This window comes from Pungitius pungitius, chromosome 17 (genome assembly GCF_949316345.1).
Source record: "Pungitius pungitius chromosome 17, fPunPun2.1, whole genome shotgun sequence".
Taxonomy (NCBI): domain Eukaryota; kingdom Metazoa; phylum Chordata; class Actinopteri; order Perciformes; family Gasterosteidae; genus Pungitius; species Pungitius pungitius.
In genome coordinates, this window is record NC_084916.1 from 4849641 (window position 1) to 4864521 (window position 14881).

General features: G+C 41.6%; 1 protein-coding gene across 1 annotated transcript in view; it reads right to left on the reverse strand.

The window, feature by feature from the left end:
- col28a1a (collagen, type XXVIII, alpha 1a) overlaps nucleotides 1-7654 on the reverse strand; it is a 32120-nt gene extending 24466 nt beyond the window's left edge. The window contains exons 1-8 of the mRNA XM_037474846.2: nucleotides 7528-7654; nucleotides 6452-7092; nucleotides 5168-5227; nucleotides 2785-2838; nucleotides 2643-2687; nucleotides 2376-2402; nucleotides 2235-2279; nucleotides 2098-2142 (exon numbers count right to left, since the gene is read on the reverse strand). Coding sequence (XP_037330743.2) covers nucleotides 2098-2142; nucleotides 2235-2279; nucleotides 2376-2402; nucleotides 2643-2687; nucleotides 2785-2838; nucleotides 5168-5227; nucleotides 6452-7092; nucleotides 7528-7654 — 1044 coding nt within the window. The remainder of the gene's footprint in view (nucleotides 1-2097; nucleotides 2143-2234; nucleotides 2280-2375; nucleotides 2403-2642; nucleotides 2688-2784; nucleotides 2839-5167; nucleotides 5228-6451; nucleotides 7093-7527) is intronic.
- Nucleotides 7655-14881: the final 7227 nt, after the last annotated feature.

A 14881-nucleotide genomic window follows, 5' to 3' on the forward strand; every position in this document is an offset into this window, starting at 1 on the left:
CAGAATTTTGATGATTTGTGATTAGATTTTTCTCCCAATTTAAATATTGTTGATGTTTTTTTATTGATGTTCTCAGAAAAGAACGTATGATATACAAGAGTTGGTACGATTTCTTATGAAATGTCATTTTCTGTGTACTTTGTAACGTAAGACATCAACGCAGGTCAACTTCCATCTTGAGAAGAAACTTCTCCTTCAGGTTTAGCAACAGACCTGCATGTTGACTGAGGTAGATTTACCTGATCGTAAACTCGTAATACTGTAAGTTGTTCTCTCAAAAGTCCAAAGCTTGAATAAAATGCTTCAACATGCACAGGATGTACAGAATGAACAATGTAAAATATGTACAGTACTTTCAATTCCTATGACAGAAATGGATCAAATATTGCAAGTAGCAAGCCAGGTGTAATCCCTATTTCTTTTGTATATTCCTTGTTATACTGTGTTTTTGTAGCTATGCGTAGATGGAGGCCGATTCTGTTTGAGGGGTCCACAAGTGTGAGTCTTTCTGGCCTGATCCAAATCCCCGCTGACCGATGATTGACTATGGTTAAAGTTTCACATTTAGGTACTAAAACGGATGGTTTAAGGAAGTATCATGGCTCGAGTTAAAATGTTGGTCGGTCAGTCTCTAAACATTAGGGTGGACTAAGATGCCCCTCCCATCACGTCATGTGTAGTAGCTGGAGGGCACATTTCTTTTGCCATGGAGATCCTGCCTTCACGATCTTCTCAGAAAGTCTAGACTCCATGAAGCCACAGGACTCTTCAAACTGATTTCTGTATGACCTAATCTGTACTGGAGGGGAAAAACACAGCTTCATACAGAAGTAATCCTTTGAAGTCCCTTAAGTTGAGATAATGTCATTGCGAAGTAACCTTTCCATGAAGCACTGGTGGGTAGTGATACTGGGATGGTGCTTGCTCTGGTGCCCGAGGTTTTCGGAATTCACCTCTGACAGTATGTGGAGGTAGGTTCCATGGGAACCAGGAGGACGTGAATCCTAAAGGTAATCTGACAATTGGCTGCTGTTGATCCATCCACGCTCAAGGGGGCGTGAGCCTTTAAGGAAACAAGGAATGGATAACGTGCCCAAATCCTAATCCTCTGGGACAACGACTGCTCACAGACTACAACCAAACATTGCAAGCTTAGAATCCCCGCTTTGGAAAGGCTACATTAGGAGGGGGATAAGACCTAATCCACAGCTCACATTCCACAAGTGCAGAGCAGGAGATGGACCTGCAGTGTGTGGCTTTCACTGCAGTGCACACTGTTTCCGTGTGGAATCGTTCAATTTTGCCACACAGACATTGAGGTGTGAGGATGGAGAGTCATATGCATCAAGTTCACTTCAGGTTTTTAGAATTATAACAAATCTCAGTTGCTTGTATTACATATGGTAATATCATGCTTTAAATGAAACATCTGCTGTCATATCTTCAAGGTTCACTGAAGAACAGGTTTCTTTTCTACAGTTGAATGCCTTCCATGCAAATATTGTACATTTGTATGAGTGCAATCCCTTATATTCGATTTACTTAATCAAACCCATACAATGTTGAATGTAACTTAAGTCATTATTATATTTAGTAAAAGTAAATACATGAAATAAATAAATGAAAAAATGAATAAAAAATATATATGAATCAGTAGACCTGTTTGCATAAACCTAATAAAAAAAACGTAATTGATTTTCATTTGTAATTATTTCAGGGGGTGTATTGAAAGGACACATATATAAATGTATAAACACATGTATATATATTTCCTCTCAATATACCCCCTGATATATATATATATATTTTCAATGTTGAATATCAATGTCTTTCCTAAAGACAAATACATTTTGTCGCATTCCATAATATTTTTGGGACTTAGGATCCATATTTTAGAAACATTATGTGTTCGTCGCACTGTGTACCAAAATAGATTTTTAGACTTTTGTCTAAAGCATCATATTATTGTCCAATGTGAAAATCTGTCGTAGTGCTGAGACTCTGTGAACAATGGAACACCAATGTACTGCCTAGCCATTCATAAATGCAAATAGTCGTGGTCAACAAGATAGAAAGTACGACAAAAGAAATCTTCACCTGCTCTCCTCTAGGGCCTCTAGGGCCAGGGGGTCCATCTTTACCCTGAAGAAAGACATCAATGCAGCATCACTATATGTCCATACCCACTAGGAAAAGTCAGCGTTGATTCAAACTAACTAAATATTGAAACCTACCTGTTCTCCCTGTTTACCAGTGGCACCACATTCCCCCTGTTCTCCCTGAACAAAGACAATGTCTGTATGAATGGGATCTCTAAATCACAGCCGTAATCATAGTATGGTAAAAAGGTTCTCAAAATTAAGAATAATACGTACCTTTTCCCCTTTGCTGCCCGGGCGACCCTATGGAAAAAAAGGTTTTCATTTTGTTAGCCTAGCTTAGCATAGTTCCTGACTGGAAAAAGAGAATTTCTTCTCAGTAACATTTCCCAGTCTTGTCATCACAAAGAGGTTGCCGGAGTCACAGCAGAAACATTTACGTAAAGGATACCTTTACCGGTTCTGCCTGTTTTTTGTCCTTTGTATTGTGTTTCAATATGAATATGTGTGCAGAGAAAGTAGAGAAAGAGACTGGATGATTACCTCAAGGCCCTTTATTCCTGGACGTCCGTTAATGCCAGGTTCCCCCTGCAGTGACCGAGCGCAGACAAAGCATCACATCAAACAACATGTCATGTACTCTCTCAGTATCCAGGCTGGATCATGGTAGACAATAGGGACTTACACGAGATCCCTTTGGACCCGAAGCTCGATCAAACCCCGGCTCGCCTGGTTTCCCCTAGATCAAAGAAAAGGGAGCAGTTTTTTCCCAATGAGAATGGATGGCCCCCTTTTTAGGTATCACTCTGTGTATGTATAGGCAAAGGTGAAACGAAGCATGCTCAGTGCGACCTGTCTGTAACCCCCGCCCAATACAAACGTCCACCTCGGTGCAGCAGGTTCTCAGACCTTCTCAGCCGGGTGTTTGCTCATGTTTAATCTTCCATCGTTTACTTTTTTTCCCGTGCTTCTCTACCGGTGAAAAAACAGCCCCTTCAGCCACCCGGGCCCCGCCACCACCTGCTACACTTACGTTGTGGGAAGTATTTGCTGCTCTGTCACATCTTTTCCATGTAAATCTTTGAATGGGGGCCAGATGCCCGCCAGCCAACCCTCTCTATGCAGGATCAAGAAGCCTCTGTGAGAGGCTTAATGGTCTCTGTGTGGCTGAGGAAGTGATTTTCAACCTGAAGCCAGCAGACACTACCACAGCGGGGCAGTATCCTGGTGCCAAGATGGCAATTGGTTATTTCTGAAAAACTATGGGATGTGTTGAGATCCAAAATCTTGGGAACCAAAAATATGTTTGATGTCCATCTTGTATCCCGCTAGAAGAGACGCAAAATGTTGTGAAAGGATTACATTTGGGCCACCAAACTACTCTGTTAAGGTTGGATAAAAGATTGTGGCTTGTGTTAAAGTAAAAATGTAACAGTGTAGAGTGAATAGATAACAAACATCTTTAACTTTGGTTCAACATGGGACACATGTCCTGTGTTTGTTAGACCTTCACAAACAATGGACGTCCTGCTCGTTGTAGCCTACTCATTATTTAAACATTCACTAAATTGTGATTGCTCAGTTCCCTTCACTTGCTTTGACTGCATGTTGAAAGTAGTCCTTCAAATTGTTTGAGGTTCGTAGTACATATTCAATGCCAACATTTTTCCAGCGGCATGGAAATATTGTCACAATGCCTAAAAGTCTGCAGGATGTCAGAAGCTCCTTCCCACTCCAGGGGAATAGATCACCTTGAAGTACACCCCAGATATGTGGGGGACTCTCTTGGTCTGTCCAACACTCTGATACAAAACAGCTATGTGGTGGTGGGGCGGGGGCTGTACTCGGGTGCGGCACTAGGATCTAAATCTATATACACATAGTTGTATTAAGGCACAAAGATGTTTATATATATATATATATATATATATATATATATATATATATATATATATATATATATATATTCATAAGGGCTAATAAGCTCACCTATCAACAGACCCATCTCAGTTGAGTCACGAAGATCATGCCACAGGAGGTTAAGATCCAGAAAAGTAGGGATTGGTTGTATAACTATGATAAAAAACATTTTACACTGTCTTAATTGGCCCTATTTGTGTTTTGTGATTTTTTTTTTGAAAGCTTACACGTTAACAAATTCCTGTAAATTTCACTGATTCTTAACAGTATCTCACAGTATTTCATAATAACTTAAAAATAGAGTTAATGATTATTCCTTCCATGTAAATGAAAAGGCAATGCATTAAATAAACAAATAATGACGCTAATTAACAGCAGACTACCGTAATTTACCATCATGAAACATTTTTTCTGTTGGTGAAAATACACATCTTTGTACAAGTTCAATGAATCACAATCCAACTACATCTACTGTAAATTGCAGGTTAATGTGTTTGTAATGACCATGTCATATTTTTAGTATTCAAACTGTTCATTTTAGTCATTTTTGAGCGAGAAGCCGTGACCAACTGCTAGTTGACAGCACAACCAGTTGAGTTAATGGTATTATTGAAACAAGCAGAAAAAGCATATTTGTTAAGCAAAATGTATCCAATTTACGGTAACATACCGTGTAAATGACAGAGCTGTATTTGTTTAGAATGCAGGGCGAACTTCACGAATGTGAAAGGGCTTTTTCAAAGGTTCAAAATACATTTGTACGATCAAATGAATCAGATCAGGTTTATAATGTTTTGATATAGAGAAGTTATGTGCAATTTTTATAGTGGCTCACATCTCTTTGTTGTTTATCCTGTTAAATTACAATACGATCAGTTAGTCACCTAATTCGTTGGGTAAAAGTATACAGTTATAGCTCATTGGTTGTTTTAAAAACATGCATGAAGAATTTCGGTACATGTAAACTTAGGTCATCCTTCCATCTCGCCATCTACGCCATGTGGATTAAAACAACAATAACTGATCATAAATTTTGATATACACATTTAAAATGTAGGAAAAAACAAACATAGATTTTATTCTGTTTTACACATGTAAGCCCATCATAATGATCATTTAAAGCAAAGAGAAAACTATAACACACTTACCGTGCTTCCAGGGTGACCCCTGTCCCCCCGCTCACACAGACAGTTCTTTGGCGGAGGGCACTGAAATAAAGTAACAGGGTAGAAAGCAAAAATATAAACCAAATCTATCATGTGCTTTAGATACAAAGAACAAAAATGAAAAGCTGACCTGTTATTTTTTTCCAATTTTTTTCAAGGCTAATGTTAACGGTTTCAAAAGTTTTTTAGCCGTTCATCTCATTTAGAGATTAGTTTCATGCACTTGTAACAACAGTAATACAGTTTTATGAGTTAAACACCATAGATTACTTACCCCCATTTTGACAATTGAGTTCTGAAAAATACAAGCAGCATCAGTCACTCAGAGAACAATTCTGCAGAAATTGACATTTAACATTAGAGGTACGGATGTGTCACATTATTCTATATTCAAAGGAAGTCTCATATTTGATTGTAAACATTTTTTTTTCATTTGTTCACGTCATGTCTTACAATCTCCTCATATAACAGTCCTACTTAATGTTTTGAACCTACCTTAAACCCTAAATAAATGTAGTTATGCCAAAACAAACCACTACGGCAATGTAACCTCAGGAAATAACCTCAGGCTTTACCTGGTACCCCCTTTCTCTAACTGGGAATGTTGGTATAGGCAGAAAAAAGTTTTAAATCAACTATTGGAAATGTGCAGTAAAAGGCCACTTATAACTCAGCAGAATGATTCTATATTTTTCTTCTTCTTGCAATCTTGGCGTGTGATACAACCTGTAATGGTAAATGGATTGTACAGTGCTTTTCTAGTCTTCTGGCCACTCAAAGCGCATTAACAATTCATGTCATCCTTCACTCATTCCCACACTGATGACCATACACAGTGGCACCTGCCCATCAGTAACTAACAATCACACACTGTGAATATTAGTTACTGCTATGCTGTGGTTAAGTGTTTTGCCCAAGGACACATGGACATGCGGGTCAGCCGGGCCTGGGATCAAACCGCCAACCCTCTGATTGGAGAATGACCGCGCTCCTCACTCACCCACAGTCACCTGGTGGCGCAGATGGCTAGTGTTTGGCTGAGGTTCAACAGGAAGTGTGGTGTTGAGTGTGAAGCTGAGCATTCGTCCCGTTCCCAACAGGCACTGCGCTATATGCATATACTGTATGATCTTATTTTCAGCATCGCAGCTTTCAAAGTTCATCTATGTGTTCTATCTAAAGCACTATCTAGTTTTCTCCTAAATTATAGAAGTAGATTTGCAGGCACGTGACATCATCTGTTAAACTCCAGATGACGCTGAAGACTACTGTGTCAGCCCTGACACAGACACAACTGACCAGTTCATTGAAGAGTGTGTCATCCAGCTGGCTGTCAGCGAGGCTGAGGACGTGCTGCTGGGGGGGGCCGCTGGCTATGGATCTTAGCCTCGTACTCAGGGAGCTGTCGCTCTGGGGGTCCGACAGCCCGATGGCAAACACCCTGATGTTGAGCCGCTTGGCCTCGGAGGCAGCTGTCACAGCGCTGGGGCTGCGTGGATGGTCCGCTCCATCCGTCATCAACAGCGCCACCCTCAGGCTGCTGGAGGACGTCTCGCGGCCAAACACCCGGGTGGAGTTGGTGATGGCGTAGGCGGTGAAAGTGCCGTGGCCGATGAAGGCCATGGAGGCCACGCGGCTCTGGAAGACGTCCAGGTCCTGCCAGTCCCTGAAGTTGTGCTCCACGGACACGGTGCTGCTGTACTGCAGGGCGGCCAGGCGCAGACGCAGCCGCCAGCCGGCAGACTGCAGCTGCAGGAGCTTCGTGCTGAAGCGCAGGACAAAGTCTTTCTGCCGCTCAAAGAGCAGCGATTTGGCCCTCTCTGAGCTGTCCACGATGAACATGATCTCCACTGGGCAGATGAGGGCTGAGGGATGAGGGTAGAGCAACAACACAGTAGGCTTAGACTCTAAGTGCAACAGGTTAGAGAAGTGCCAAGCAGCAACATGTTAAAACTCTTACAGATTCACATGGATGTTTCAGAGAGCAGTGGGCTCAATTCTTCCATGAAGATAATTTCACCCATTCAAAACTATTATAACCTAACCATAACTCTGCCATTTCTAAAACATTTCTGACACTAATAAGTGGATTTTCAATAGAACCTACCGAATGAAATCTGATTGTATGTTGTATATAAGTATATAAGTTGTATATAACCTAAAAAAAGTATGATGTGTCGTATTTCAGTCCCCTGTGTAAAGAATCACAGCTCGTTGCTTTCACATACTGTAAGACCTATTGTAATTTGACTTGTGCATTCATCTGTGACTCTAGGATGACCAAGGGATGCACTATGTCTTTGGAAAAAGTGATATGGTTCATTTCTATTCAAAACACTTACTTTTGGCCTCATTAATGATGACCTGGTAATCATCTCTTTGTCCTTTCCCCTTTCTTTTTTGGCATGTAGTTGGACTTGATAGGGCCAAGGCAAGGATCAGAACCTTTTGGAGCCACTGCATGGTCATTGTTCAGTCCAGCCGATAGCCTGGAGAAAAATAGAGACGGTTAAAGCAGCACTGGTGCAGAGAGACTTATTGCAGAAATAAAAATAATACTAGTGTTTGTATTTTGAATGCTTCTTAGACACCGACTGCCAGGACTACATTTTGGTGCTTTTTGTAATGATACTAATACTGCTGCTATGGCATCTAGTATGGTTGGGCAATAGGGCGATCACACTGGGGTATAAGGTCAATATATGGAAAACGGCTGATTTGTGTCACTATCTTATTCTGAAGGTTTTTGGTACCTATGTGGTTACTTTAGCCATTTGAAATATCTAAAAGGATTTCGTGAATGGGATTTTATTAATATCACCCACCCGTATCAACACCACTAATGCAATTACTACTAATAATATCATTATGTTAAACTCTTCTACTTTTATTTACCCTTCTTGCTATTGTTTTATTCATAATTATATTGTTTTATGAATACTGCTGGAGTGCTGCCTCAGAAATACTTCCACTGCAGTCAATTACCATGCCTACATATTGCTGTTTATTCAGATAATACTTCTACCTTTTGGTGGTTTAGTTTGATTCAAACCTGTTCATGAAATGTGAGTAAACTTCCTTTGCTGCTGTTACTAGTGCCACAAAACTAAACTTCCATTTCAACAAAATCTGGTACCATAATTACCCTAAAAGTAAAATAATACATAAAAAGAGTATAATGGTATAATTCATAAAAGTTCCCCAAGCTTAAAGGAGCCGTACCTGTGTGTTGGGAGAATAAGAGCTGCAGGTTAATCCATCAGTGGGACCAGCACACGCTGCAATGCCTCTTTCTGATGGTCCCAACTCACAGGGGAGTCTTCCACATTAAAAAGACTAAGACTTCCTGTTGGCCCCCTTCAAAGTAAAGCTCCACACGAATACGAAGCATCTTTTGTCATTTTCTAAAATGGTTTTGAACCTAGAGCTTTACATATGATAATCATTTTATGATTTCAACATGAATTAAGGAGTATATTTCAAAATGCTGTTCTTAGTTCTTCAAACAGCCAGCTGCTTTTATTTTGAAGTCTTCTTGTTCTGACAAACTGACAGCTTGAAGTCTTTTTTCACTAATCAAGCACTCAGTTTAAATAAGAAATGAATGCTTTAGAAGTAAAACTTCTGCAGTCACAGGAACATGGTTATCTAACTGTGAAGGAGTATCTTGAAGCTGTAGCTTGTGAGGAGGGTAGGGGGGTTGCAGCCTGTCTGATATGTTGCTGGAGATGGCTCTGCATCCAGACCGTGATGGACATTGTGAAATGAAACATGTTGTGATGTTAGGTTTACTCCGCCAACTCCTCATGAGAAAAAAACATCATCTTCTTCTCTTTAGCAGGTAAATGCGCTAAAGATTGTTGTAGGTTTGTCAGAGCTTGTCTTTTTGGACAGGATCTTCCTGCTGCTGTTGGACACCAGGTAAATGAGTTAATGGTCATCACTTTTTACATAAAACATAACTATTTCACTTCACTGTTGTAAAATGATGGACAAAAGCAGCTTAAAGTACTTGACATTGAAGTCTATTTCTATCAAAATGATACATGTTTTTCAAATCACCTGTAAAACTATGAGAAAAAAAGTTATTGCATCTATCAGCCATCTCTCACTGCAAGGAAAGTCTAAATAGTCCAACCCAATAAAAGGGTGTGTTATAGGGTAAAGAAGACAGGACATGTAGTCTGAGGTTGTACTGAAATATGGCTCTACCAGGGTGGGGGAGAGAAAAAGGGATGTTTTCTACCTAATCTTTATGGAGCTGAATGCTGAGTGGAAACCTGAGAAGGTTGAGTGACGGCAAGAGACCTGGAGGATGTGAGAAACCTCAATTAGCTGCTGCAATAACTCATACAGACAGGCCGGGATGAGGCATCATGCCCCATTCCTCACATAAATCACAGATTGACTGAATGTTGCCTGCAACCTCGGAGAAAACATTCCTTCCATAGATCCTCTACGTTTATAACACATCACTTTGCTACTGCTACCAATAAACAGTGCTCTGAAGTGGATTGGTGCACAATTACGTTAAAAGTGATCAAAGGCTTGTAGGCTAACATGAGGTGACATTCAGGATATCTGGGCAAAACCTTCAGAATAAAGTCCTCTTTTGTTTTTGCAAATAAGCTGAGATGATATTCTGGTCAAAATCCCAAGCTGCTTTCTGATGCAAGTCCTCAAAGGGGGGGTTGCAGAGTTTGATCATAACAATCCGTGGGATCGCCATGACATTAGCCATAATCATTGGATCCCTGGTGAATATGAAAGCACTGCAGGTCTAGTGGGTCTACATTGGATCCAGTGCTGATCTTAGGCACCTAAATTAACCGTGATGGCAAAGGAAGGGAGTAGAGACACGCTACGGGTGTCATGTTGAAGCGTGTTAGCAGGCGTACACCACATGTGTTAATTACACAGCGGGTCCCTGGCTGCACTGACTCAGGGGCTGTGTCTCATTTCGGGCTGCTGCATCCTCCACAGGACACGGCCTTCACAGTCAATGTGGCGTGCGTCCTTCAATGGCCGCACAGGCTGAACCAAGCCGCCTCTCAAATGAGACGTCTGGCCTACGCGGGATTGCGTCATCAACATTTGCTTCCACATCCCGTTGCCTAGCAACCTGCTGCACTTGACAGTGAAAGTGTTATAACTCTAAAAACTTGAGGATGAAGATAAAGAAAGTGATCTTCTTCTAATTTTATTTACTTCTGGATGAAATGCTTCACCTATGGAATCAACAACCAACAGAAGTCAAGCAGGGAGAAGAATATTGTCCATCATTTTTAATAAATTAAAATCGTAAAAGTATAAATTGCAATCTTATGGCAGAGGATTGAAAATAGCAGAAGAAAACAAATATGACCAAAACAATTAATTAATTTAAATGCACAGACTATTCAACAAGATATTACACAAAATGTCAAGTTTACAGTAGCTGAATGTCACCACACACATCGTTCTTCTTCAGCTCGATGCTGCTTTCGCCTGGTTCCATGAAACAAAACACAATCATAGTGAGTTTATAATCACACCACAACACAAAAAACTCAAAGTTCGTTCAGTTTATTTGTTTTTGTTACTGACTTAGAAAGCGATATTTTGGGTTCATAACTCAATTTAATCCATTTCTATTCGTAATATTAAGTATAAACTATATATAAAACCGTCACAGTTAGTAAGTAGTAAGATATTAGTCAGCCTATAAAGTGTGAAAGTTAAGGACTTTTCACTAATAACTATGCGGGCAGACGAGCTGCTGTTAATGTGACTGGTCGTATTAGTTACAAATGTGTGTTGGTACATTGATGTCCATGTATGCTTAATTGTGGTCCATGACCACGACAAGAAGAAGAAGGACTCGGGGGGTTCATGTGAAGGGTGCAGCCCAGAGCAGGGGCTGTATGGAGGGGAGATGGTATGAGTGACAAATAATGACATTTAAAAAATGCTCAAGCCCAATTTACCTTAGAGGGCTTTAGAGTTTGTACACATGTGACATCATACATCCCAAAAGCTGTGGCACCATCAGATGCTGGATATAACCTCCATCAGATACAACCTCCATCAGATACAACCTACATCAGATACAACCTCCATCAGATGTAACTTTCCATTCTGATGGCCCTGAATCCACCACCTTGACGAACATACCATTGGATGTGGACGTGTGAGAGGAGTCGGGCCGCGTGCCTGGTGCTGGCGGCTGTGTGGGAAGAGACTGCTGGTAAGGCTGCCTGGTCCCCCTCTGTCTGCAGACAGCTCTGCACTAAGACAACACAGCAGCCCCACTGGGCCGCGAGTTTGGACGGAAGCTTCCTGGCGCCGTTCAACATATTTTCATAAGACCAACGGGCTTTTTTACAGAACACGGCTGCACGGCCAGACGCATACTGTACACAAGCATGGCCCCGTGTAATGCTGCCAGGGGCCCAGTGGGAACCAAATTCTGTCCTGGAAATTTGACAATTTAGGGAAACCCTGTATTAATATTGATGTTCCAATCATTTCTTCTGCTTGGTATTTGCCAGAATTGCCTGAAACTGACCAGTATGTTTCCAACTGCCTTTCACAGGCTGACGAGAGGAGCTTTTTTTCTTCTTCAAAATTCAAATAAAACCAACAAGGTTTCTTTCTCTCTGCTGGGAGTTTGGGCAAATCCTGTTGAATGGGATTCAAGCCTGCCGGAATAGGCACAACTTAGTTCAGACTCCGGCTTTCTTTGAATAATAGTCTTGCCTTTGTTGGGTCTCGCTGACATGGCTGTGCTGTGCCGCTCTGTGGGGGGGCTCGGAGGGGCAGTTCCAATTCAATGTGGCGGTTCTTCAGCCGGAGGAACTGGGAGACCAGTCCACATTTAGAGAAAGATGAATGCAGCAGAGACATCATGGATGAAAACCTGCTGCCGAGCGCTCTGGACCTCCAACAACCAACAGCCAAGCCAACAAAGGACAACTCTGAATGTCTTAGACAGGTCGATTCTTCCATTTTGGAATAAGGCTGTAATTGTCACGGTTTGGGTCCTCTTCCTGTCTTATTTTGTAGTTTTCCTGTCTCTCGTGTCTCTGGGTGAGCTTCACTTCCTGTCCTGTCCTGTGATTGCCTGAGTGTTCCCACCTGTGTCCAATCACCTGCACCTCCCTTGTGTATTTAAGCCCCCTGTGCCTGTTGTCCCTCGTCGCAGTCCCTCGTCGCGTCATTGTCGATGTTACCCGTCGTTGGAGCACGTCCTGTCCTTTTTGGTTTGACTAAAGAGCACAGTTTTTGAGCAGCCTGCGTTTAAGTCCTGCCTCCTTCCGCCTGCGACCTGCTCCAGCACCCACACCTGACAGTAATATAACAAGTGAAGCACGCTGAATACTGAAGTAAAGCATATAGAAGTATTGTATATAGTGATACTTTTTGAAGTGAATACTGCAATGTAAATTGTTTTATGTAACCTCTCCTTTGGAAATAAACATGATGCAAAAGTCGTAAATGTCTTAAAGCATTTTGTTAAACAGACGTAAGGGTTGAAATTCAGCTGAATTGATAGAGCTCTCTTTCCCCAAAGATGGTTCGGAGGTCTAAACAATACAAGTTTTTTACAGAGTATATATTGACAGTATTGTCTTCACCCCCCCGCCCGCCGCCCCCACTCTCGATTGGCTGGTGTCCTCCTCCACCATCTCCACCTTGGCTGTGTCTTATGAGGGGTACGGTTAGTAAGTAGTTATCAGGCTCACTTAAGCTACTGTTCTAGAGGCAGAAAACGCAAAGAGACGTGACTCATTGTTTAAATGGGACTTCAAAGTGGCACAGAGTGCTGCATATTACCTGCCGCACAGGGCCCATGAACGCTACACGAGGCGTGTTCAGGAATGGCGTGTTCCTGAACTCGCCATGCTTGGATCATTTGTTAAAGCTCCCTGTGGCACTTTGGCAGCTCTGACAGCTTGGTGCGGTCGGCCCAGGAGCCCCCGCTCTGGGGTCCTGGGAGGCGTGTGATCGATGTGCACGTGTCTCAGACATGTCGGCTCACATTGGATCACGGTGCAGCGACTGAACGAAAAGAATCAAAGTGTCCTCCTTGGTATGCAGAATAGTTTCACAAGATCCACAGCTCAGCACAACGGCCCCATAAACACCCGGCCCCCCCATGGAGAGCCTAACCATCAGGGTCATTCACATTATCATTAGTGATTTACACTGGGGGGATAAAAGCAAACCGACTCGGGGCTACGATAATGTGTTAGTGTGATGATGTAGTGGGTCGATAAGAGATAATCATCACTGCGTGCAAACAGGATGGAGAGGAGAGTTTCGTTTGACAGTTTCAGGGATGTCCGTCAGTCCAACGTACCTCATTCTGTCAAATCATTTTAGCTTTATTTTCCCACCAAGGACAAATCTGAAATATCAAATTAGAAAAATCCTAAGCATTAAAAAACAGTCATTCTAAAAAGGGTTAAACTTTGAGCTGCAGTAATCAATGATTGATTTAATTTGTTTACATTTAATCATTGATTAATTGGCTCATATGTGTGAGTCAGAGCTAGAATCTCTAAGATTAAAAATAAAAGTAAATCTTTTTATTTTTATTTTTTACGTATTTATTTTATTACATTTATTTGCCATTTTACAACCAGAATGCAGTAGAAAGCAAATCCATCAACTCGTGTGATTTCAAACCACAGACATTTAATGGCCTCAGCGTTCCAGGAGGTGGCGTTACGCTGCTTCACTGAACAAAAGCACACTGGAACTCATTATGTAGAAATCTAAACTTTATGACAAACTCAAACCGAATTTAAACTTGGCAATGCACTAATAAGTTTTCACATGGATTTGAAATGCCAAATAACAGCAAATCGTTGCAACACAAATGTTTCCCATCCGTTTCCTCAAGTGATGCAAATCGAACACTAAAGAACGAATTATGTCAAAATCTCAAGCTTTTGATTTCAACAACCAAAATTAAACCAAGGAATTGACAAATGAATGTGCTTGTGTGCGTGTGTGTGTGTGTGTGTGTGTGTGTGTGGGTGCAGCGTCTGACAGGGATAAGGCAGATAGTGGAGACGTTTCCATGACAAAGTGTGTGAGATAGAAGCGATAGTGCTCGTGGACGGAGGCAGGTGGAGCAGATGCTGCTCCGTCACCAGCGGTGTCTGGACTTGCTTGAACGTGGCAGCTGGCCCCCTCCAGGCTACGCCTCTCCCACCCATCAGCAGACTCCATGTTGCCCTGACCGGGCCTCTTATGAGGGTATAAACAGCCATACATCAGTTTGCCATAAAGATAAAATCTCTCAGAGATATATTTTAAAGTTCAGGGTGGTTGTATTCATCATCCCGCTAAAAGATGACGATTACACTTTAAACTCCTGTCAACGGACATTTAGACACACGACTGTGGACCAAAAGGAACACTAATTCACGACAAGCTCTAATGACTCACAAAAATGACAACTTGTGCAGCCAAGTGTACATCTGTTGAATGGTTGCAAAGCTAGAAAACCCAACCTGCCTCAGTACAGCAAAAATGTGTTTCAATTGTAACGCTTCTTTCATTGAGACGAATATTCGACATTTTACAGTATGCTTATCAGAAAGCTGCTTTTACTTAAATTGCAGATTCAGATCATCAAATCTGTAGTTTATGGAACATGTAAAAATATAGCTTTTATTTTATCTCTGGAATAGAGAACTTTGTTTT